At 41.8% G+C, this 26,270-nt stretch overlaps 1 protein-coding gene across 1 annotated transcript in view; it reads right to left on the bottom strand.

Annotated features, from left to right (window-relative positions):
- LOC122552709 (ALK tyrosine kinase receptor-like) overlaps positions 1-26,270 on the bottom strand; it is a 1,076,775-nt gene that overhangs the window by 312,424 nt on the left and 738,081 nt on the right. The window contains exon 10 of the mRNA XM_087991243.1: positions 9,082-9,176. Coding sequence (XP_087847369.1) covers positions 9,082-9,176 — 95 coding nt within the window. The remainder of the gene's footprint in view (positions 1-9,081; positions 9,177-26,270) is intronic.

The following is a 26,270-nucleotide window of genomic DNA, read 5'->3' as shown; positions in this document are numbered from 1 at the left end:
TATTCATTTCATGTTGAGTTACTACATTATTCTTCCTACACAATAACAATAACTCAGCAATAGATCACTACCTCATATTGCCAGTCCTTAGCTCATTCTTTGTCATTCACACAGTCTTGTCTTGAATTACCAATTGTTAATTTTCACAACCCATTCAATTTAAATCAATACTACACCTGTTATATGCCAATCATGTATCTTTCCTGCTTTGTTCTCTGTTTCCACAATTCCTATCAGCATAAACTGATGTTTTTTTTCCTATCCTGACTTACATTTTCATTATATGTTAAGGCTGAAACATTTTATTGTTCTGTGCTATATACATGTGTTGTTCATTCATTGGCAGCCCCTTACAGACGAGGATCACTCTTCCACTCTCAGGGTGAGTCCATAGGCGGTTGTACAGACCGATACAGTTACCGCAGGCTCTATTACCTTTGGGGCAGGAGGTGGTCATGGGAAGGGGTGAGTGGGGCATGGGTGTGGCAGCATGCTCCTTTCATTGTTTTCTCCTGGCTCTTCTCCTGAGAGCAAGTCTCGAGGTGCTTGACGCCTTCCCAGATGCTCCTCCTCCACTTTGGATGGTCTTGGGCCTGTGATTCCCAGGTGTCAGTGGGAATGCTGCACTTCACCAGTGAGCCCTTAAGGGTATCCCTGAAGTGCTTCCTCTGTCCACCTGGGGCTTGCCTGCTGTTTTGAACCTGGGAGTACAGCACCTGCTTGTGTTGCAAGGTTGGGTAGACTAATTGTCGATTAGAAAGCAGGAAGTTCGAACTTGGTGCTTGTAAAATTGTAAAATGCAAGGGGTGAATGCATTGTGTGGTCCCTTTAAAAGATGGTATTTTGTGGTGCTTAGAAATTTAAAATGGATGTCTGTGAGCAGCAGCTTGAAAGTTTGCAAGTACATGAAGCACTCGAACTGAAAGGCCGTACAGTTAGCAGGCCAAGCCGCAGATTTTACCAAGACAACTGGCTTTTGAATTTAGCCAATCAGTTTGAACTAGGCACTTAGATACCAAAACCTACTAAATTTAAATCTGATGGCTTTGATAACATAGGACTAATCCTTTTGTAAGAAATAGTGATATGTTATCAAGGGTATAAAAGAAGGGGACAGGTGCACAAAGACTCCAGAGCTAGCTGCCATCCGCCAGAATTAACGCCTTGAGTGCTGAGAGAGAATCATTGGCTCTCACAGCCTCCTCTACGTCTTACAGATAGCACCATCTAAATAACAAGGGTACCAACGACAGAGAAGGCATTCCTGACAGACTGATTGATGGAAAAGGCACAGAACACTCCAGAAGACACATAACCAGGTTGTAATTGAGACACTAAATTCTATTTTTGTTGTATGAGTGGAACTTGTATTTAGTGGAATAACAGACCATTAGAATCTTGTTTTCTTTGGGAATAGGTAATAGTTAGAAGGGATTTATTCGGTTTATTAATAGTTTAGTTAAATTGTTCCCTGTCAGAGTTAGATAAATAAATTGTTACTTGTTGATTTTGAATTGAGTATCAGGGATTTATTTTACTTAACCATTTGAAGTTGGTGAGAAGTGGGTTACACCACTTTTCCCATTCTTTACAGATTATAGGATGAGGCGCTCCTCTCTGGGTGTCTCAGTTTTAGTCCTCAGAAGGGGGTCAACTTCCACTTTATAACACTTGGAGAGTTTTGAGTTGGTCATATGCCCAGCCCATTGTAGCCGATCAAGGGCGATCAGCGCCTCGATGCTGGGGATGTTAGCCTGGCCGAGGATACTGGTGTAGGTGCGTCTTTCTTCCCAGCACATTTGCAGGCTCTTGAACACCTGCATCAACGCCTTTAGGTGTCTACTGTGGACAGCCCACGTCTCAGAGCCATATAGGCCTAGCGAAGGTCAGGAGTAGGTATGTGAGGAGTTGAAGCGTGGACTAATTCAGTCAGATGACTTGTTGCTATGCTGTAAACACACTGTATCTCTGTGGCTTTCCCATTGCCAACCACCCATAAGCTGGGCAGCTGGTAACTGAAAACTGACAGAAGTCTCATCCAGCTGGACCAATACCCATTTTTCAGCTGCGGTGTTGCTTTTTTCTTTTAAATTTGAAGACCAATAACATGTGAAGTGCTTATCTCATTCAAACAGACACTCTATTTACACCTTAATTTGGGAATGAAGATGTAATCAACATCATTTCCGGATGAAAAACCTAATTTTTCAAAGGTACCCATGTGAAGTGGGACCAGAAATGTGAGAGAATCAGAGCGAAGTCAGCTCGTTTAAAAAAACAGAAAATATCCTGTATTTTGTGAATTCCTTTCAGAAAAAATATCTGGCTATGTTTCTTTTTCCTGTTTTGTTTTACTGGCATGAGTTTGTCATGAATCCCGGGGCTATACTTGCCTTCCTCTCTGCAGCACGATTATTGGCACACGTTGGGTCTCTGAGAGGAAGGCGATGAGATTCAAGAAAAATTGTGGATTGCGAGTGGCCAAGAAAGTTTGCACAAGTGGGGGGAGATCTGTTGACCATCGTTTGGAAATCTCACACTTGCATGCACAGGCCAAAGGGGGCAGGTTTTGCTTATTAGGCAACTAATTGATGTGGAGATTTTATTACTCAAAGCAAATTGGGACCCAGTATATCAAATGGTAACACCCTCTCCCTGTGTGCTGTTAATGTCATTGAAAGGTTGCTCATCCTGGAACAAGTGAGGAAATTATTACGGTGCAAGGAAATAAGGTAGGGCTCAAGAACTACCTCAGCCAGAATTGGGAATGAATCCACATTGGGAATGAATAGTATTATTCTGAACCACGCTCTAGACATGTAGCCAACGAAGCTAATGGACTGCTAATGACACCATCACTGCGTGTGAAGATTGGTTAAATTTAATAGTAGATGCTTCTTTGCAAACAGGCCTGTCATCACCATGACATGCTTTCACTGGCTCTGTATGTAGTAACATGAAGTGCCTGCACCTGCCAAGATCTCAACAAACACGGCCCAGCTTTTCCAATGGCCAGATTGTCTATGGAGAGCATAGATTGGATTGCTGTATTGGATCATGTAGAAACCCTGTGTAGCTAAGTCCAAGACAATTCCCTGGAAATATCCTCCTGAAAGATTCCGATAAGACCACTTGAAGATAAAGATTTTGAAGGGTTCTGACACACTTAAGCCTGACAGTTGCTCAAAATAAGTTAGATTATTCAAAACCTACTCTCACTCCTTGGGTAACTGTTAAACTTAACACCCAACTATATTCTGCCTAGTCCTTGTCACTCACACTGCCCCTGATGGACCAAATTCTCCCTAATCTCTCCCCACTGAAGTCAACAACCCCCACCCAACCCCTGCTGACCCCCATCTCACCCAACAGCTAGACCCAACCCCCTTTCTTTGCTGGACCTGCAAACCTGACTTGTCAGCATCCCCACACACTGTCCCAACACCTATCCCACTACTGTACCCACCACCTCCCCTGTCTACTCCACACTCATCCCTTCCCCTGCCAGATTACCACTTCACCAACCCCGCAACTCCCAGTACTTTGCTGTGAAGTGGATAACAAAACCATGCAACTTCTACTTGTGAAATTGAGGAACTAAAGGAAATTTGCAGTACTTGAAAGTTACCTGGATTGAAGGTTAATAAATTCCTTGGGCAATTGAATTAATGGATGGTTAATCGAATTAATGGTTATATATCAAAATTATATAGATTTTTGAAAGTTGCCTGTGGATTAGAAAGTAGCAAATATACCCCCACTGCTTAAGATGGGTGGAAGAAGAAGAGTGGAGAACTGCGCACCTGCTAGTCCAACATCTGTAATAGACAAAGTTATAAAAGATGTGATAACTGGGTATTTAGAAAGAAATGATAAAATTGGGCAGTCAACATGCATATATGAAAGGAAAATTATGTTTGACAAGATAGTATTTGTGGCATTAATGAAGGATGTGGTGTGTATGAATTTTCAGAAGGCTTTGATAAAGTCCCATACAGCAGGTTGGTAAATAAAATTACAGCCCATGGGATTGGGGAGAATAACTGGCATGGATTGAGAACTGGTTAATAGACAGAAAGTGGAGAGTGGGAATAACTGGATCACCTTCAGGATGGCAGGTTGTGACTAATATCGCAAGGATCACGTGGATCTAGGGACCAATTGTAATATTTCCAAATTTGCTGGCATCACCAAATTGAATTGGAACCAAAGTAGTGTGAAGGCTTCAAGAGGACATGGACAGGCTAAATAAATGGATGAGACTGTAGTAGATGGAACGTGATGTGAGTAAATGTGAAGTTATTTGTTTTGGTGGAAAAAAACACAAAGGCAGAGGTTTCTTAGATGCTGAAAGAATGGAAAATGCTGGTGTCTAAAGGGATTTGGGTGTCCTTGTTTATGACTCACTAACAGTAAGAATGCAGCTACAGCAAGCAATTGAGAAGGTAATTGGTACATTGGCTGTCATTGCAAGAGGATTTGAGTTCAGGAGTAAAGGTGTCCTGCTGCAGTTGTATAGGGCCTTGGTGGGACCTCACCTGTGTATAGATTTGGCCCTCTTATCTGAATTGGCACTTACTAATTAAACAATAGTACAATGGAGTTTCACTAGACTAATCCTGGGATGGAAGGATTGTTTTATGAGGACAGGTTGACAAGACTGGTTCCATAGCCCCTAAAGTTTCAAAAACTGACAGGTGACCTCATTGAAACTTACAGAATTCTTACAGTGCATATATAAATACAATGTTCCCCAATATGGAGAATCTAAAACAGAGAACATAATCTTAAGATAAGGAATGGGCCATTTAAGACTGAGAAGAAGAGGAATTTCATCTCTCTGAGGGTGGGGAACCTTTGGAATTGTGGCTTAATCATTGAGCATGTTCAAGACAGAAATCAAAGGAGTTCTAGAAAATAATGACATCAAGAAATAAAACATAGAACATAGAACAGTACAGCACAGGAACAGACCCTTCGGCCCTCGATGTTGAGCCAAACATGACGCCAAATTGAAATAAAAGACCATAAGACCATAGGAGTGGAAGTAAGGACATTCGGCCCATCAAGTCCACTCTGCTATTTAATCGTGGCTGATGGACATTTCAACCGCACTTACCTGTTTTCTCCCTGTATCCCTTAATTCCTTGTGAGATCAAGAATTTATCAATCTCTGCCTTGAAGACATTTAACACCCCACTGCGCGCTGTGACAATTAATTCCACAGGCCCACCAATCTCTGGCTGAAGAAATGTCTCCTCATTTCCATTCTAAATTGATCCCTTCTAATTATAAGGCTGTGCCCACGGGTCCTAGACTCCCCACCTGACAGAAACAACTCCCCAGTGAACACCCTTTCTAAGCCATGCATTATCTTGTAAGTGTCTATTAGATCTCTCCTCAACCTTCTAAACTCTAATGAATACAATCCCAGGATCCTTAGCCATTCATCCAGGGATCATCCATGTGAATCTCCGCTGGTCACACTCCAGAGCCAGTATTCTAAATGGGGCCTAACTAGATCTTTATAAAGTCTCAGAAGCACATCGCTGCTTTTATATTTCCACCCTCTTGAGATAAATTACAACATTACATTTGCTTTCTTAATCATGTACTTAGCCTTTAGAGAATCCTGGACTAGCACTCCCAAATCCCTTTGTATTTTGGCTTTATTAATTTTCTCACCATTTAGAAAATAATCCATGTCTGTATTCTTTTTTTTCAAAGTGGAAGACCTCACATTTGCTCATGTTGAATTTCATCAGCCATTTCCTGGACCATTCTCCTAAACTGTCTAAATCTTTCTGCAGCCTCCCTACCTCCTCAGTACTAACTGTCTGTCAAAAACCTAACTTTGTATCATTGGCAAACTTCACCATAATGCCCCCAGTCCTTTCATCCAGATCATTAATATATAAAGTGAACAGCTGCGGCCCCAACACTGAACCCTGCGGGACACCATTGTCACTGGCTGCCATTCTGAAAAAGAACCTTTAATCCCAACTCTCTGCCTTCTGTCAGACAGCCAATCCTCAATCCATGCCAGTAGCCCACCTCGAACACCATGGGCCCTCACCCTACTCAGCAGCTTTCTGTGTGGCACCTTATCAAAGGCCTTTGGAAATTTAGATGGATAACATGCACTGAGTTTCCGTGGTCTAACATACATGTTATCTCTTCAAAGAATTCTAACAGGTTTGTCAGGCATGACCACCCCTTACTAAATCCATGCTGACTTGTTCTAATCTGACCCTGCACCTCCAAGAATGTAGAAATCTCATCCTTAATGAGGGATTCTAGAATTTTACCAACAACCGAGGTTAGGCTAATCAGTTTATAATTTTCCATCTTTTGTCTTGATCCTATCTTGAATAAGGGGGTTACAACAGTGATTTTTCAATCATCTGGGACTTTCACTGACTCCAGTGACTTTTGAAACATCACAACCAACGCCTCTGCTATTTCCTCAGCCCTCTCCTTCAGAACTCTAGGATGTAGCCCATCGGGGCCAGGAGATTTATCAATTTTGCGACCTATTAGCTTTTCTTGCATTTTCTTTTTTGTAATGGCTATCATTCTCAATTCTGCCCTCTGACACTCTTTTATTGTTGGGATATTACTCATGTCTTCCACTGTGAAGGCTGACACAAAGTACTTATTAAGTTCTTCAGCTATTTCCTTATCACCCATCACTAGCCTTCCAGCATCAGTTTGAAGTGGCCCAATGTCTACTTTTGCCTGTCCTTTGTTTCTTATGTATTGAAAGAAACTTTTACTATCATTTCTAATATTACTGGCTAGCCTACCTTCATATTTGATGCTCTCCTTCCTTATTTCTCTCTTTGTTATCCTCTGTTTGTTTCTGTGGTCTTCCCAATCTTCTGATTTCCCAGTGCTCTTGGCCATTTTATAGGCTCTCTCTTTTTCTTTGATACATTTTCTGATTTCCTTTGTCAGCCATGGCTATCTTATACCCCATGCACCTTCCCCCGGATAATCTTTTTTTTGGAATGAACCTCTGTACAGTGTCCTCAATTACACCCAGAAACCCCTGCCGTTGTTGCTCTACTGTCTTCCCCGCTAGGCTCTGCTTCCAGTCAATTTTCATCAGTTCCTCTCTCATGCCCCTGAAATTACCTTTATTAAACTGTAAGACCATTACATCTGATTTTGCCTTCTCTCTTTCAAATTGCAGAATAATATCTACCATTTTATGATCGCTGCCTCCGAAGTGTCCCCTAACTTTAAGATCCTTTATAAAGTTTGGCTCATTACATAGTACTAAGTCCAGAAGAGCCTGCTCCCTTGTGGGCTCCATCACAAGCTGTTCCAAAAGGCCATCCGGTAGGAATTCCATAAATTCCCTTTCTTTGGATCCACCGGCAACATTATTCACCCAGTCCACCTGCATGTTGAAGTCCCCCATGATCACCGTGATCTTGCCTTTCTGACATGCCCTATCTATTTCCTGGTACATCTCGCGCCCCTGGTCCTGTTAGGAGGTCTGTACGTAACTCCCATTATGTTTTTTTTTGCCTTTGTGGTTCCTCAATTCCACCAACGCAGACTCCACATCATCTGACCCTATGTCATTTAGTGCTATAGATGTAACTTCATTCTCACCTAACAAGGCAACCCTGCCCCCTCTGCCCACTTCCCTGTCTTTTCCATAAGTTATAAATCCTTGGATGTTTAACTGCCAGTCCTGTCTCTGTGATGCCTATCACATCATAATCATTCACGATCATTTCTGCCATTAATTCATCTACTCTATTATCTGAATGCTTGTAGTATTCGTAAAGTGCCTTAATGCTAACTTTCTTATCATTATTAGAGATATTCGAAATCATAAGATGTCCAAAGTTATCCTTCCTTTTTGCTGCATTCCTAATCTGCCTCGAGCTTAAACCCACTTGCACACATGCTATCCTGCTGCTTATCTTTCCAATTAACTCCATACTCCCTGTTGGACAAGATCTAACTAAACCCTTTTGTCTACCTTTGGTCCATTTCTTACATATTCATGTGCTTATCTAAAAGTCCTTAAATGCTCCTAACATATCTGCCTTTCCAAAAACTACTAGCAGTGCATTCTAGACTCTTACCATTCTCTGTATAAAGTACTTGCCCCTCATATCTCCTTTAAATATCCCCCCGCACCTTACCTTAAATGCATGCCCCCCCAATATTAGACATTTCAACTCTGGGAAAAAGATTCTGACCATCAACTCTATCTATGCATCTCATAATTTTATAGCCTTCTATCAAATCTCCCCTCAGCCTCCAATGCTCCAGAGAAAACAACCTGAGTTTTTCTAGCCTCTCCTTATTGCTGGTACCCTCTAATCCAGGCAGCGTCCTGGTAAACTTCTTCTGCACCCTCTCCAAAGCCTCCACATCCTTCCTGCAATGTGGCAACCAGCACTGAACACAACACTCTAAGTGTGGCCTTACCACAGTCTTATAAAGCTGCAACATGATTTCCTGACTCTTGTACTCAATTCCCTGACTAGGAAAGGCAAGCATGCCATATGCCTTTTTTACCATCCTATCTAATTGTGTGGCCTCTTTCAAGAAGCTATGGGCTTGGACCTCAAGATACCTCCATACATAAATGGAGTTAGTGGGGGAAAGTTGCTTTGAGGTAAATGATCAGCCATGATCTGACTGAATGTTGCAGCCGGCCTGAGGGGCTGAATGGCCTACTCCTGTTCCTATGTTCTTTAGCCATCTACATAGGACAGAGAAACTACAAGTCCATTGCAAAAAATAAACTCAATTCTCAGAGATAAAGTGGTGTTCTAATTCACTGCCACATCCAGGTTCTCTCCTTGGCTATTTGCAATCACATGCATGTTTAACTAATATCAAAAGCACATTTAAAATGTGAATCATAAATAAACTTTGAGAGATGTAATTCTATTCGTCTCCAAGTACAGAAACAACCCTGGGATATATCAAAAGCTGAAGCCACCACTTTACTTATTCAGAAAGGTTACATTCTGACACCATAACTTGTTAAAGATCTAGTATTATAAAACAGAAAAGAAAGTGACAGACAAGTGCAATGATTATACTCACTTGATAGATAACAGTCAAGGCTGAGAGTTACATTATCCAGAGCAATGATTGCAGTTGAGTCATCAGTCCATACAGTGTTCAGCTGAAGCCAGAACCTGTGAAACCAACAATTATCTGGATGAAATCTGCAGTAAAATCTCAGGTCACATAAAGGTCTTTAAAGGTCAGCTGCCTTTTCTTCAAAAAAGAAGGACCACTTGAGAATCACCACAATGGAAAATGCAAAAGAAAATCAATTCCGTCTCTCAATTCAGTCCACGTGGATCAGACTGAGCAAATAATGATTTAGAAAAATAACTATTCACATTCTAATGGATAACAGGAATAAACGAACAAATCAAAGGTTTTTATATGGTGACAATGGTTTAAAAAAAACAGGAATTATCCAATTAATCTTGCAAAATGCAGGCTTTAAAATGCATACTAAATGTTACAGTTTATGCGCAGAATTTTATTTGCTTTAGAAACACATGAACAGAACTTTTGTTTGGTCTTTTTGCAATATTTATAATCTGTCCCGGAATTCACTACGAGGCTTCATGTAAGTCAACCTACAGCCTGCCAATTTAAAATAAGGGAACCACAAAAAACAAATTTGGCCTAAAACTTTTGCTCAGTTCATCCCACTTCCAGCTCCTTGTCCTTTACCCATATTCTATTTAATAGCAATGGGTAGAATCATCTGGAAAGGTTTCTGCACAGTGCAAACACGCTGAACTGAGAGAGTTGAAACAGATACGATTGTGTGAGCACATTGTTAAGGACTTAGCAATGAAGAGAAACACTTATGACAGAACATAGGTGAATAAGATCTAGCAACTCCTAATACTAACATCCCAATATGTCTTATAATTCATTTAACCATGAGATGATGAGCACTTAAGATTTACCAAAAGTGGTGATTATTATGGTCATCTCTTAACATTTTAAACTGCGCCCTGCACATCAAGATCTATAACCATGACTCTCTTTTGCCTATTCTTTGTGTCCATGTTGCTGCTGTCCCTTTTAATGCACAACCTATAGCTTTTCTTTGGTTGACCGGCTTGAAAGGATATTGGAGTGGGAGGGGGAGGATCCAGTTGTTGTGGTCCACGTTGGGACTAACAACATAGGCAAAGCTAGGGTGGAGGACCTGTTTGGGGATTATCGAGCATGAGGAAGGAAATTGAAGTACAGGTCCTCAAGGGTCATAATCTCCAGATTACTGCCCGAGTCACGTGCCAATTGGCATAGGGATAAGAAAATTAGGGAAGTAAACACATGGCTAAGGGATTGGTGTGGGAAAGAGGGATTCCACTTCATGGGGCATTGGCATCAGTTTTGGAACCGGGGGGATCTGTACCGTTGGGACGGTCTCCACCTGAACCGATCAGGTACCAATGTTCTAGCGAAGAGGATAAATAGGGTGGTCAGTAGGACTTTAAACTTCTGAGTTGGGGGGAAGGGAAAGTGAAAGCGACAGGGAGTATGGAGTTAAATGGAAAGATAAGCAGCAGGATAGCATATGTGCAGGCAGATTTAAACTTGAGGCAGACTGGGAATGCAGCAAAAAGGAAGGATAACTTAGGACATCTTATGACTTCCAATATCTCTAATGATAAGAAAGTTAGCATTGAGGCACTTTACCTGAATGCTCGTAGCATTTGTAACAAAGCAGACGAACTAATGGCACAGATCATTGTGAATGATTATGATATGGTAGGCATCACAGAAACGTGGTTACAGGGGGGTCAGGACTGGCAGCTAAACATCCAAGGATTTTCAACTTATCAAAAAGACAGGGAGGTGGGCAGAGGGGGCAGGGTTGCCTTGTTAGTTAAGAACAAAATTAAATCTATAGCACTGAATGACATAGCGTCGGATGATGTGGAGTCTGTGTGGGTGGAACTGAGGAACCACAAAGGCAAAAAAACCATAATGGGAGTTATGTACAGATCTCCTAACAGTGGTCAGGACCAGGGCCGCAACATGTACCGGGAAATAGAGAAGGCATGTCAGAAAGGCAAGGTCATGGGAGACTTCAATATGCAGGTAGACTGGGTAAATAATGTTGCCAGTGGATCCAAAGAAAGGGAATTCATGGAATGCTTACAGGATGGCTTTTTAAAACAGCTTGTCATGGAGCCCACAAGGGAGCAGGCTATTCTGGACCTAGTGCAATGAACCAGACTTTATAAAAAAATCTTAAAGTAAGGGAACACTTAGGAAGAAGCGATCATAATATGGTAGAGTTCAGTCTGCAGTTTGAAAGAGAGAAGGCAAAATCGGATGTAATGGTGTTACAGTTAAATAAAGGTAATTATGAGGGCATGAGAGAGGAACTGACGAAAATAGACTGGAAGCAGAGCCTAGAGGGGAAGACAGTTGAGCAAAAATGGCAGGAGTTTGTGGGTATAATTGAGGACACTGTACAGAGGTTCATCCCCAAGAAAAGAAAGTATATCCGGGGAGGGATTAGACAGCCATCGCTGACAAACGAAGTCAGGAAATGTATTAAAGAAAAAGAGAGATCCTATAAAGTGGCCAAGAGCACTGGGAAATCAGAAGATTGGGAAGGCTACAAAAACAAACAGAGGATAACAGAGAGAAATAAGGAAGCAGAGGATCAAATATGAAGGTAGGCTAGCCAGTAATATTAGAAATGATAGTAAAAGTTTCTTTCAATACATAAGAAACAAATGACAGTTTGGGCCACTTCAAACTGATGCTGGAAGCCTAGTGATGGGAGATAAGGAAGTAGCAGGAGAACTTAATAAGTACTTTGCGTCAGTCTTCACAGTGGAAGACATGAGTAATATCCCAACAATTAAAGGGAGTCAGGGGGCTGAGTTGAGTATGGTTGCCATTACAAAAGAGAAAGTGCTAGAAAAGCTAAAAGGTCTTAAAATTGATAAATCTCCTGGTCCCGATGGGCTACATCCTAGAGTACTGAGGGAGGTGGCTGAGGAAATAGTGGAGGCATTGGTTGAGATCTTTCAAAAGTCACTGGAGTCAGGGGAAATCCCGGATGATTGGAAGATCGCTGTTGTAACCCTCTTGCTCAAGAAAGGATCAAGACAAAAGATGAAAAATTATAGGAGAAAGTGAGGTCTGCAGACGCTGGAGATCAAAGCTGAAACTTTATTGCTGGAACAGCACAGCAGGTCAGGCAGCATCTAGGGAACAGAAGATTCGACGTTTCGGGCACATGCCCTTCTTCAGGAATGAGCAGAGAGTGTTCAGCAGGAGAAGATAAAAGGTAGGGAGGAGGGACTTGGAGGAGGGGCGTTGGAAATGTGATAGGTGGAAAGAGGTCAAGGTGAAGGTGATAGGTCGGAGTAGGGTGGAGGCGGAGAGGTCAAGAAGAAGACTGCAGGTCAGGAAGGCGGTGCCGGGCTGGAGGGATTCGGCTGAGACAAGGTGGGGGGAGGGGGGATGAAGAAACTGGTGAAGTCCAAGTTCATCCCCTGTGGTTGGAGGGTTCCCAGTCGGAAGATAAGACGCTCCAATTAGCCTAACCTCGGTTGTTGCTAAAATTCTAGAATCCATCATTAAGGATGAGGTTTCTAAATTCTTGGAAGAGCAGGGTCGGATTAGAACAAGTCAACATGGATTTAGTAAGGGGAGGTTGTGCCTGACAAACCTGTTAGAATCCTTTGAAGAGGTGACAAGTAGGTGAGACCAGGGAAACCCAGTGAATGTGGTCTATCTAGACTTCCAAAAGGCCTTTGATAAGGTGCCACACGGGAGGCTGCTGAGCAAGGTGAGGGCCCATGGTGTTCGAGGTGAGCTACTGGTATGGATTGAGGATTGGCTGTCTGACAGACAGAAGGCAGAGAGTTGGGATAAAAGGTTCTTTTTCGGAAGCCGGTGACAAGCGGTGTCCCGCAGGGTTCAGTGTTGGGGCCGCAGGTGTTCACATTACATATTAATGATCTGAATGAAGGGACTGGGAGCATTCTAGTGAAGTTTGCCGATGATACGAAGTTAGATGGACAGGCAGGTAGTACTGAGGAAGTGGGGAGGCTGCAGAAGGATCTTGACAGTTTGGGAGAGTGGTCCAGGAAATGGCTGATGGAATTCAATGTGAGCAAATGCGAGGTCTTGCACTTTGGAAAAAAGAATACAAGCATGGACTACTTTCTAAACAGTAAGAAAATTCAAAGCCAAAGTATCAAGGGATCTGGGAGTGCTAGTCGAGGATTCTCTAAAGGTAAACATGCAGGTTGAGTCCGTGATTAAGATAGCGAATGCAATGTTGTCATTTATCTCAAAAGAGTTGGAATATAAAAGCACCGTTGTGCTACTGAGACTTTATAAAGCTCTGGTCAGGCCCCATTTGGAGTACTGCGTCCAGTTTTGGTCCCACACCTCAGGAAGGACATACAGGCACTGAAGCGTGTCCAGTAGAGATTCACATGGATAATCCCTGGAATGGTAGGTCTAACATACGAGGAATGGCTGAGGATCATGGGATTGTATTCATTGGACTTTAGAAGATTAAGGGGAGATCTAATAGAAACTTACAAGATAATACATGGCTTGGAAAGGGTGGACGCTAGGAAATTGTTTCCGTTAGGCGAGGAGACTAGGACCCGTGGAATTAGAGGGGGTAAATTCAGAACAGAAATGCAGACATTTCTTCAGCCAGAGAGTGGTGGGCTTGTGGTATTCATTGCCGCGGAGTGCAGTGGAGGCCGGGACGCTAAATGTCTTCAAGGCAGAGATTGATAAATTCTTGATGTCACAAGGAATTAAGGGTTACGAGGAGAATGCGGGTAAGTGGAGTTGAAATGCCCATCAGCCATGATTGAATGGCGGAGTGGACGTGATGGGCCGAATGGCCTTACTTCCACTCCTATGTCTTATGGTCTTATGGTCTTTTCTCACAAGTCTCTTGTGTGGCACTTGTATTGAATGCCTTTTGGAAGCTCATTTTCAATTTCCTTGTAGATTTGTTCCTCTATATTCTTGTTGGTGGTCTATATATTAAAGTGAACAATGCATTTATAGCTTTCTTAATTATTAGCTTGAACTAAATTGATTCCGTCCTTGATCCTTCTGAAGCATTCTTTTTCTCCTGTACTGCAATGCTTTCCTTAACCAAAATCATCACTTTTTCTGCTTTATATCCTTTCCTACACTTTATGAATACCTTGTAACCAGAAATATTTAACATTCAGATCTTCCATTGCTGCCATGACAACATAATCCCACCAGGCAATCTGTGCCTGAAATTCTCCAATCTTACTCACATACGTGTAGTGGAACCCTGATTTATTTAAATCCTTTCTCCCTTTTCCAATCTCTATTTAAGTTCTATCAGCCTGTTGTGTACCAATGCCAACTGCATTTCATGTACCCTAGTATTACTTTCTAATATTCTCTCCCTGTTTCTACATTCCAGATGTGTTTGTTTAAATCCTCCTCAACAACACTAGGACATCACCCCACAAACGTAACCTGTGCAGCTTGTACAGGTCCCATTTCATCCAGACCAAGAATGTATAGCCCTCCCTCCTGCACCACCTCTCTCGTTAGAGGTGTGGTTTAAATGGTTGTTAGAGATTGGTCTATGCTGGGGCTTTTTTTTTTGTCCTGTTTCAGGAGTGTGAACCAGAAATTATGTAGAAAACATATGAATTTGTAAATGATACTTCTTCAGAACTCTTCTGTTCTTCACTTATGAAGAAGGGTCACGAGACCCAAAATGTTCATTCTGATTTCTGGCCACAGATGTTGCCTGACCTGCTGAGTTTTTCCAGCAATTTCTGTTTTAGTTTTGGATTCTGATTTCCAGTATCTATGGTTATTTCGAATTTCTACCCTGATGCAAGATTTCATTAAGACTGGTGTTTAATGTGCATTGGGGAGTAGCAGTTTGGAGGCTTTTTACCAGATAACCACTGATGTACAATCTTCCCTTCAGCATAGGCATGTTCCCTTTGCTCGCCTGCCAGCTTACTGGCCAATTCCTCAAACCATAAGGTCAGGAGCCTTATGACAGGCAAATCCCCCTCCCCTCACAACCCCTATCAGGGAATGCTTGTGTTTATTGTACACATTCAACTCTTGCAGGAGAGAAGCATTCAGAGACTTTTGCATGGGTAGGTGCGCGAGAAGCCGACAATGATTGGTACAAATTGTGATGTCAATCTCGAGAGCTGTGATTTTCCACGTACATTGTTAATAAGAAGAATGTGGCATGGAGCACGTTAGGAGTTAAATGTTTTGAATGAAAGGCAGTTCAGTTTCATCAAAGAACTGCAGTTGATGGAAACCAATAAAGGAATATATAATGTTTTTTGCCTGAGATGCCCATGAGTTTTCATCCTAAATTCAGCCTTCACAATTGTGCCATTGTCCCATTTAAGCATTTGGGGAAAAGCGATCAGATGTACAAGCCCTCCAACTTGTGATGAAAGGTCAGTGAGCTGATGGTATATGAGCTAATGAGTGTTCTCGTTCCCCATATGTTTTAAGTATGAAGCCTATGAAAGAAACAATGGCACTGTGCTGCCAGTAGTGCTATACTGGTAGTTGCAATATAGTGACAGATGTTGACTGCCTGATGAAGGTGCCAGGCACCCAATCGTTTGTGTGACGGTCCTTAGCAATGGCAACATTACAATGCTAACTGATGTTTATTGGGGCATGAAGTATTGAGTGGACACTGGTAGAACACCAGCGGAGTGCACAATCATTCCAATCCTTGTGACACTGGAGCCAGGATCTCTTCAGGCTTCGTTGGGCACTGACCTCCAGAGACACCTCTGTCCTAGCTGCCTTCACCAAATGGGATGCCAGCTCATTACCTTCTGTTCCCAGGCTTGAGGAGAATCATTTGGAGATATTACTAAAGTGTGGCATCACTTTTCACAGCAACAACTCAAATCTGCAACAGGCATGACACTATCTCTGGTTGTCAAGGTTACTGTGGCCCTAAAACTTCATGCAATAGAATCCTTCTAATTTGCTGTGAGATTTCTGAGGCTTCTTATATGGGAGGTACACTAACAACATATTTACAATAAGCAGAGTAACACAGGACAAGAGGGCACTTGCCTTTGCACAGATTGTAGGCTTCCCATTGATCCAAGTCTCTGAATACACACAGGTGCTTTCCATTACCATCTTGGCATCTTCCTGAGTGTACAGGGGTTCCACCCCTTCAGCAACCAGCTTGTTTACGACAATAGGCGGTGCAACATGCAAGTCTGTGCCTGATGCCCTGGCAACGGACATCATCCATCCATTCAACACTAGACCCCATGCCAACTTTAGTCCAGTCAAGATGCCAATGTCACAGACTAGCCACTGTGAAACAAGGAATGCCCTTCACATATCACCAATACCTCCTGCTACTAAGCAACAGGCATACACAGAGTCTACAACAACAATTACGATGCCAACAGAAATATCATCAAGAAGGGAAACAGCATGTCCAAGCAACACGCCCATTGCATGCAGTGCTTAGAGCTGCTTTGAAATACAGGCCTCTGCATTCCTCACAATTTAAACTGTGTACATTTTTTAACAAGAACAGTTAAGAGTTACTGATGTGTAACCCCTGATGTGAGTATTCACCTGTCCTCGTGCTCTTATAAATTATATCCTGAGCAGCATCAGCATGGAAATTGGAAGACAGCTGAGCTTCAGGATATTTTCAAATGGCTGTGACCTTGAAAAGCTGTGGACGTTTGGGGCTCAGCCAAAGACTGTCACTTCCTTGTCTGGGATGGGCCAGTCTTTTTACTGCATTGCGGTAAGGTCCTGAAAGCTACGTTCCCTGCTACCATACAAACAGGTCCATGGGAGTAGCTGTTCTCACTTGGAGAATGAACGCAAATGAGATGGTGATGTGCAAAGGAAGTGAGGGTGATATGAGAAAAATCTTTTCCATACAGTAAGAGTGGAAAGCACTGCCTGGAAATCTGGTGAAGGTAACTTAAATTGAGCCATTTAAGAGGGCATAGGATGATTATTTGGACAGAAATAGTTTGCAAGAATATGTGGAAAAGGCAGGAGGTTGGCACTAGGTAGTGATGCTCATTTGAAGAGACAGTATAGATATGATGGGTGAAATGACCTCCATCTGCATTATAACAATTCTGTTATTCAGAGACTCTGCAAAGTTTATTTACAATTCAGTTGGTAGCTTTCTAATGTCTTCTTGCAGTTTTGGTATCATCTGCAAACTCTAGAACTGAGCTATTTGTTGCACTCAAATCATTTAATGCATCATGAGTCAACAAGGTACATGAAGGTTGCATTTGAACACTCAAGTGTAGCACAGCTAAGAAATGCAAACCACTTCCTACATGTATACATATATTTTATTATTAATGTCAGCTGTTTCACTGTGGAGAGGTACTAAGCTGAGACTGTTTCCCGAAAGGACTGTTTAAACCATAAAAGGCAGGCACTCTCATATTATTCACAAAAAAATGCTCATTGTGGCTGGTTTCACATATGGAGGTGTGGGATTAAATTCATTTCTTTCCTCATATCTCTCTTGCCACAAATAATAGGCTCAATTTTATGGAGCTTACTGCAGTGGACACATTGGGAGGATTGGCAAAGCAATCAGATACTGTTAGTGAAACTGCTCCAATTAACTAGTGGAGGGTTAGGCTGGATGTGGGAATCCTGCCTGCTAGCTCTTGCTGCCAATGATCCCTGAGCCTGCTCAGTACTGGCTCTCGGTGTCTCCTGAAGGTCACCCAGCAAAGCCTTTGACCTTGCCTGTGGCCTTGCAATGTAGGGGAGGTCACAGTGACAGGCAATCAGTATCAGATGAAGGTATGTAGTGACAAGAAAGTGACTGCCTGTCTTACCTCTAGTCTCTGTTACCGTCAGCTCTCTGGTGCCTTCTTCCTGGCAATCCTCAGCCCAGATCACTTCCCTTTGTCTGGGGAATCAATGCCAAATTCCAGACTGAGCCCTGGAGCATTCCCAATAGTAGTTATCTCTTAATAAGACCATAAGACATAGGAGGGGAAGTATGGCCATGGGTGCTCTTGAGGGAAAGGGTTCCACCCCTCAGGGGTCCTGATTGCACGGAAGGCCTAAAGCTGACCAGTTAAGTGCCTACATTGAAGCACTTGAATTACATCGGGATTCTCCAGGGAACCAACATGGTATTCCCAGGCTTTTCTAGGCAGAGATAAGGGATGGGAAAAGCATGGAGGAGGTGGGGGGAATTTTTAGCCAATAGGCCAGGGAGAAAAGTAACTTTTACTAACCAGGCATTTGGCCCTAACAGAGAAAAGAAAAAGAAGTGTTGATCAACCGAAACTTATGAGAAGGTCAAGAGCACTGAGCCATAACACTCTTCATCTGGAACCCATAAGTCATTCACTGAGCATTTTGAGCATTGCCTTATTTACATCTTTATGCACAAGCCAGCTGTACAGTTTGATCATTAGACTCAATTCATTTTTCTTTAATGTGATATTCACCTTCTGAATTACAGAATTGTTTTCGTACTGACTATAGATACTGGAGGTCAGTCAAGAACTGTTTGCACCAACAGATGTGACAGGCAAGATGTTCAATTTATGATTTTATAAATCTGGATGAACTTATCATTTCCAGTTTTGCTGGCATGGGGTGGAAGTCAAACACTTTTAAATTTTGTCTCTGAATTTGCCACAAACACATTTTACACCAATGTAGTTTCAGATATCCTTCGCCTCTTCTTCTGTGCCCTCAGTTTTTACGCAGGGGAGTAGTTTTGAAGTTTCTACAATAAAGTTTCACTCTACAGAGGGTGTGCTTGCCAAATTGTTCCATATTCTTCACATCCAGCAAAGAGCTAAAGAAGCTGCATTCTTGGCTTTGATAGGAGGTATTTGCAATTGTACAGCTCTAAGAATCATACAAGGTGCTAGATGGACATTTTGTGTTTCCATATACCAGGCATCTAAGTACTTGTAGAGTTAAACACATGGCTAAGCCTCAGTTTACCCCTGCTATTAATTGAAATGGATGTGGGCCATCTTAAATTGTTTTGTTTAGTAGCTTGAAGCTTGAACACCAAGGCACCTCTCTGCTCAGTCACCAGGAATTAAATTTTCATTCTAGGTTTGTTACACCAATGCAGGGATCAAATCCAAGACCAGAACTGCATCGTGTCAGGAATGGTCATCTGGTATGTTTTAAGCTACCCACTGCCTTCCATCACCCTGCCTGATCTGGCAGCTTACAATGGTCTGACCATGAATGATATCAGTAGCCAGCACTGAGGAGTTCTCAGCAACAACCTGACTCAGATTTTACCTCTCCCAGAGGGAAACACCAGGAAACAGACATCATATCTGGAAACGAATGTACTCGTCATTCTGGAGCTTCATTTTGAGACATACAAGACGAGTTGGACCACAATGTATCATGCGCACATTCTACCATTTTTTCTTTCTGAGCGGCTGAGTTTCCAAATTTCACTTCCAGGCTTGATAACTAGACCATTATCATTAACATCTCATGGCTGACAGTAGTGGAAAATATTGTCCCAATGAGGCCTATTGTGCTTGAATAGTCAGAAAACTAGTTAATCTACAGGTGAAATACATAGCCCATAGCATCAATTCTCCTGCTCTTTGGATGCTGCCTGACCTGCTGAGCTCTTCCAGCACCACACTTTTCAACTCTGATCACCAGCATCTGCAGTCCTCACTTTCTGCTAGTCTTAAATCATACTAAAGTGCATGAGACAATTTCAAAGCCTTTAATCACTACAGCTTTGAGATGTGTTGAAAACACAGCTTACTGGTTTAGCTGGTAAATCCTCATTGAGAGGCCAGCGCTAACTCACTTGAGAAACGCAACAGATCAGGGTTTGCGCCAGATTAATAGCACTCAGATACAGGCAACTTTCGAGGAGCAATTCAAAGCCAAATCAAATTTGCAAATACATGGACTAGAATTCATGCCAATTAGACAGAAGCCTTCAGAAGGCATATTGTCAGAATGTCCACAAAATTCTCCACTTTCAATTAGGGTACAGCAGACAACTTAACATAATATAATATGCTTAAACAGCATCTAGAGCTATGGTTCCTAGATTCAGGTGTGTTCAACACAGAAAAGTAAACTGTTACGATTTGCTTCATATTTGAGATGAAGGTTTACATAGACCTAACACACTAGCACTACCAATCATAGGGAAAGGATCTCCAAAAGATACAGACAACTTTCGAGGAGCAATTCAAAGCCAAATCAAATTCGCAAATACATCGACTAGAATTCATGCCAATTAGACAGAAGCCTTCAGAATCCATAAGTCACTTCATGAGCAGGTGCAGAGAAAAAGGATCATTCTGTGATTTTCAGGCAGACAACTAGTAAACAGAATTGTTTTGTTGTTGATTGCATCCAGCCTAAGGAAGCTTTCCAGAAAGATTTACTCAACAAACTGCAGACGTATAGTGTTGAAGAGCTCCTGAAGAATGCACATAAGTGCAAAGTGATCTTTGCAGGTTGACAAAGCTTACAGCCCCTGAGTATAAACTTGACATTTGCCAAAATTACTAGAACATCCAAATATAGATATGACCTTCTGCATGCACCAAAGTGTTGACCAGTCTTTTCATTAATTTTGAATGATATATGGCAGAAAATGCCATTGACAGAGGCAGTGCAACAGAGAAGTGCCTAGGGATGGGATGGGAAATAACTACTGACCTAGGTAGTAACACCCATGTCCCATGAAATAATTTTTATGAAAATGGCACTGCTGCCTGCTAATATACTGTGATGATTCAACCTTCAGAGCAATTAGCTTCTCTGAGGAATCATCACCTTGAAATTCCGCAGGCTACCATTTACACATGAAGGCAATGAAGAAGAGAGATGATGGATATGGACAGTGACAGCTGATGTTGAAATAGTGCTAATAAGCAGAATTAAGATGATTATGTTTCACTTGTTTGTGGAAGCAGGTCACCAGGACTGAACCTTATATGTGGTTGATAGAAATTAAATTCTGACTCGTGGCGGCTATGAGGTCCAACATAATCCATTTACGAAGGCCAGGGCTGCAAACACACCACTGACCTCCTCTTCTGATAATATCAGCTCTATTATCTGTGATGGCCGACCCTTGGTCCTCTTTCCCCTTTTGAGTTTGCTTCTCCTGCAAGTGGAGAACAATCTATCCATTAGTATGAGATGTGTCTTCACTGACAGATACTGTACATTTAGTGTGGATGAATATCCAGAGAATGCAACACATTGTAAAAGGATTGGGATGAATTGCAGAGATGGTGCAATGGGGAAGTGAGAAACTGCACAGAAAATGAAAACTGGGTGCTCTTCAAACGGAAGTGGTTTTGAATAGAGTTATGATGGGAATGTACTTGAGAAGACACTGTGGTGAGGGACATTTTTGGGAGTGCATATTTATATGTAAGGCCTATGTCCAAAGTTCTGAATTTTTAAATAATTTCTAAGTTTTAATTCTATTCTGGATTGAAAAGGGGTTTACTTTTTCAAGTTTAATGTCTGATGTGGATTACCTGCTTTTCTTTTACTGAAAATCAAGTGATTTTGGAGAAACAACTAAGCAAAGCTTTTAAGAGATAAGAGGTGATTATTATTTATTGCCTTAAATTATTTAGTTACTGAACAAATTCTTTTGAGATGACTAGAGGGCATAATGATTGTCCAGCAACCCACAATGGACTTAGAGTTTTGTTCTACAGACTCAGCAGTCAGAGTAAAGAAGACAAGACAGAAGCTGCAAATCTGTTTCATTAAACTTTGTTTCTCAGTGTAAGGTTCTGAAAACATGGTAGAATTTTCAAATATCAGAATTTCAGTCCACCTGGTAAAATTTGATGGTGCAGTCTGTGACCAATTCCCAATGTCACAAATCCAAGGTGACTGGATGCAGGACTGGACATTTACCATCAATCTACAGGAGTCAGAAATTCAGATTTCTCTACTGGAAATCCAGTGGATGCGAAAAATAAACACATTTTATCCCATGCTTCCAGATCCTTGACTAATGGGGTATCTTTTATATATTGTCTGATAAAAAGAAACCATTATTTGTGCAGAGACACATCTTTTTCCGCTCTATAAGTGCGTTTATGTGTGGCATTAAGGGAGTATAATTCAGATTCTGCATCATAGCTTGATTGTTAACTAGAATTTGCCACTTGCTTAATGAATAAGGTTTGCTCATAATAACCAGATTATTTTGAAATTTTAGTAAATGTTAAGACTTTTATAATTATTCATGGAGTAGTGGGGCTTGATTATCATCACATTCCTCCTGTCACAGTCATCACAATGGGCAAACAGAGACATTGCATACTGTAGGATGGAGATGATTACCCAACTGCATTTACCTTTTCTGACCTGGTTAATTAATCAAGTCACTGCTTGGATCCAGAGACTGGGTAAAATATTGATACTGACTACCTCAGCTACTTGTAACCAGGCCATAGCAGCAGACTTCCTCTTTCTATCACAAGGGAAGATAATTTCCTTCCAGTTCACAATTTTATTGACAATGCCAAGTTGTGATCTGTCTTTTGTGTGTGAGTATGAATGCAGATTTATGTATTCATAGCAAACTAAGTGCTTGAAGGAAAGTTTGCTGTTATAATGGTTTAAGTACTTGAAGGGATTGAAGTGTTAGAAATGTGAATATTTTTTCAAATATAGTAAAGTCTGCAACAGACAGAATTATATTTTTATTTCATCTCAATATGGCTGCTGATGTCTCTCCATGGAGGACACTGAGTGAATTGGAAAGGAAGGTTAAGGGCAAACGGTAATGGGTGGAGGTACATGTGTGCCCATTAGGTGGTGCAATGTTTACACTAATATAAAGGGCAAAGGGGATGAGCAGGAAGTCTTGGCTTGGTATGTGTTGGCACTGAGTTGGCATAGGGGCTAAAAAGGGTCTTGGGCTTGAGTAGAGAGGCACAGGTTGACACAAAGGGCATGATGGGCCATGGAGGTGAGTGGGGGCATGATGTGGCATAAGTTGGCATAGATGACTTCAGAGGATGGTGTGAGAGGTGAGGGCTAGAATGATTGCGTTCCAACTGATTGTGGTCATCTAACCACCCAGCCCCACCACCTGGCAGCCCTGTAGCTGCCTCCAAATTCTTTACAGGCCTGACTCCAGTGAACACTCACAACCCTCCCAGAATGAAAATGGAAAAATTTGGGGCACTCCTTTCTCGTTCAGGAGTTTTCCTGAGTTCACGTTCCAAACTTGAGAGCAAAACATGGTCCAAAGTTTCAATGTTGAAGCTGGTAATCCTATTGTGCCAAAGGAGTTTGCAAGATTCCTGCCAGCTATTTCCCATCACCTCCACTCAGAGTCCTCCTCTGCGTTGCTCATAAAGCTCAAAGTTTGTCTGCTCCATTTACAATTGGGGTTCCAGAAGCACGGTGGCTCAGTGCTTAGCACTGCTGCCTCACAGCACCAGGGTCCCAGATTTGATTCCAGCCTCGGGCGACTCTCTGTGTGGAGCTTGCACATTCTCCCCGTGTCTGTGTGAGTTTCCTCCGGGTGCTCCGGTTTCCTCCCACAGTCCAAAAGATGTGCAGGTCAGGTGAACTGGTCATGCTAAATTGCCCATAGTGTTAGGTGCATTAGTCAGAGGGGAAATGGGTCTGGGTGAGTTACTCTTTGGAGGGTCGGTATGGACTGGTTGGGCTGAAGGGCCTGTTTCTACACTGTAGGGAATCTAATCTAATATACTCTGAAAGAAAGAGCAGTTTGCGTAACAGTTCTCAATAATCTGCACAATTAGAGACTTCAAGCAGAGCTGGGTAATATTCCTGGCCTTTTGATGGACCAGTTTCCATTGTTTGTAATCTCACATTAATACAAATCAGTCATAATTTTGCCAAAAACATTTTTATGTTACAGGAATCTCCATAGCATGACTAAACCTTCAAAACTGTACAACACTGATATATTTACTACTGGACTTAATTTCATGTACTGCACTATTTGTGCTGGCAGTAAAATAAAATATGTATTTGTCATTGGAGTTCCCAACCAGTTACAAAATTGTTCTCAATTAACTTTTGCGTCATCTAAATCATAATTATGTGAACTAATAAAATAAAAATAAATAAAAGTGACTGATTTGCGGAATATGATCTATTTTAGCAGATGTAAACGACTACAAAACACTTGGTAATCTCTCATACAGTTCATTGTGTCATCAACATATGGAATATATTTCCATGCAGAATAGAGGAGGCAAACTGGTAAATTATATCAAAAAACGACAGAAAGGTACAATGGGGTAGTAATAAGATCCCTCTGGAAGAATTAAGATATATTGAATGGTCATCCCGGTCCATTATTTTTGTGTAATTTAAAACCTTGTGCAATCAAATGCAATTTTATATAACTTAGGCGTGCACATAACTACAAGTTGTGATCTTAACTTTGAGCTGCTAGCAAGCAAATGACAGGAAACACATTCCAGTCTCATTAATTGACACTCATTTTAATTTCTGGCAAATGAACTAGAAGCTTGATGTTCACTGTTTATACTGTATTCTGATGAAGGGCCTTCTATAGACAGACAGCAATCTACTCACTAGTCTAGCCCATCCACTGCAAATAAAGCAGAGGCTCGAATAAAGCCATATCCCCAACATATCTTGCCACCAGGAGAAAAGAGTCATCTAGACTCCAAACTCTCTCTCCATGGATGCTGCTTGACCCACTGTGACCTCTAGCATTTGTTGTTTTCAGTCAGGTTTTGCCATCACTTGTTTTAATGATTTCAGATCTAATGTGCGGAACTTCCATGATTTTGCTGTCCCTCATCTTCTCCTTGGTACAGCTGTTATTTTAGCTGAGTTACTGACAAGTTATTCAGTTCTCTTCTGCCAGCAATTTATTTAATACTTCCTTCTATTGTCTGATGTGAAAAACAGATCAGACAAACCTCTTAGTTTTCATTTCAACAGGTTAATTAATTTCCCTAATGCTCCCTCTCTATTAACTTGTTTCCCTCCTCCTCCTCTTCATTTTAATCCAATTAGAATATTTATTCACATTTCAGGTTTTAGTTCTGAGCAAGGACTGAGTGTGAAATATGAAACCAGTTCTCTCCAAGAATGCTGAGTGTCCTTGCTGTGTGTGTGTGTTTCGAGCATTCCCAGTGTTCAGCTATGCAAAGGTTTTCTCTTTCAATTACTGTGGTATTGTCTGTATACAACCTCACAACGTGGTCCTCAGAGAGTTGCATAAAACATTAAGACTGTCAGTTAGGTGTGCCTGAACTATCAGCCAAATGGATTTGGAGCTTCAGGACTTCAAATGATCCCAACGGCGACCATAGCACAGCCAGTTCAGTGACAGGGCTTACCTAGACATGGGAACTACAGTCTGACATTGCCACAGGAATGGGGACCCTGAAAACAGTAGCAGCTGTAATTTTAGGACACATTGGGCAGAATTTAGAGGGCTCTGTGGAGGCATTTATAGAGTCAGGCAGTGCATGGATGCAAGGACATGAAGAATAAAAAAACACTTCTTACATTGAAACAGTAACAGTGACATGTCAGGAAGTGGTGGGTGGATAATTCAGGCAAATATTTGTCCAAATAGCAGTACTACTCAAAGGTACTGCCATTTTACCCAGGCATATGGGACTTCTTGCTTTGTTTGTAATTCACTTATGTGCAGGAGGGATAGCAAGAGTGAGATGTCAGAGCACCACATGATGAATATGAAGCTTTAACTCCAAAAGGAACAAACTCACAAATCTTCAGACCAATAATGTGTATATCCTTGAAACGGATGCATCTCATGGACTGATAAATCTGCTAGATAGTAATGGGTGGAAGGAACGAACAGCTTGTTGTGCCTCCATCTTATGCTGCTATCTCCTGCTCCATTCACACCAGCAGCACATGGCTTTTACAAGAGGTCGTTCTTTGTTATGGGAGCAGTGACTGCCCCTCCAGCCTTTGCAGTCTACTGCTTGTCCCTAATTGGATGAGGAACAGGGAGATTGCCTGCCAATTGCCAACTTCCCCAATCAAACTAAGCTGTTCTCCCTCCAACTCTATTTTGATTTAGTCCCTACCCTCCCCTTCACTGTTTTGATCACACAGCACTGTCCCTTGCTGTGAAGGGCAGTGTTTGTCACTGGCCACCCGGGTGTTTTCCTATCTTCCTGGTGGTGGAAATTGAATAAAGAGTGGTGCACTTT

Source organism: Chiloscyllium plagiosum, unplaced genomic scaffold (genome assembly GCF_037043375.1).
Source record: "Chiloscyllium plagiosum isolate Xiang-an unplaced genomic scaffold, Cpla_swu_hap1 HiC_scaffold_10, whole genome shotgun sequence".
Classification (NCBI taxonomy): Eukaryota; Metazoa; Chordata; class Chondrichthyes; order Orectolobiformes; family Hemiscylliidae; genus Chiloscyllium; species Chiloscyllium plagiosum.
Note: the sequence above shows the minus strand (reverse complement) of the source record. Positions and strands in the feature narration are given on the sequence as shown.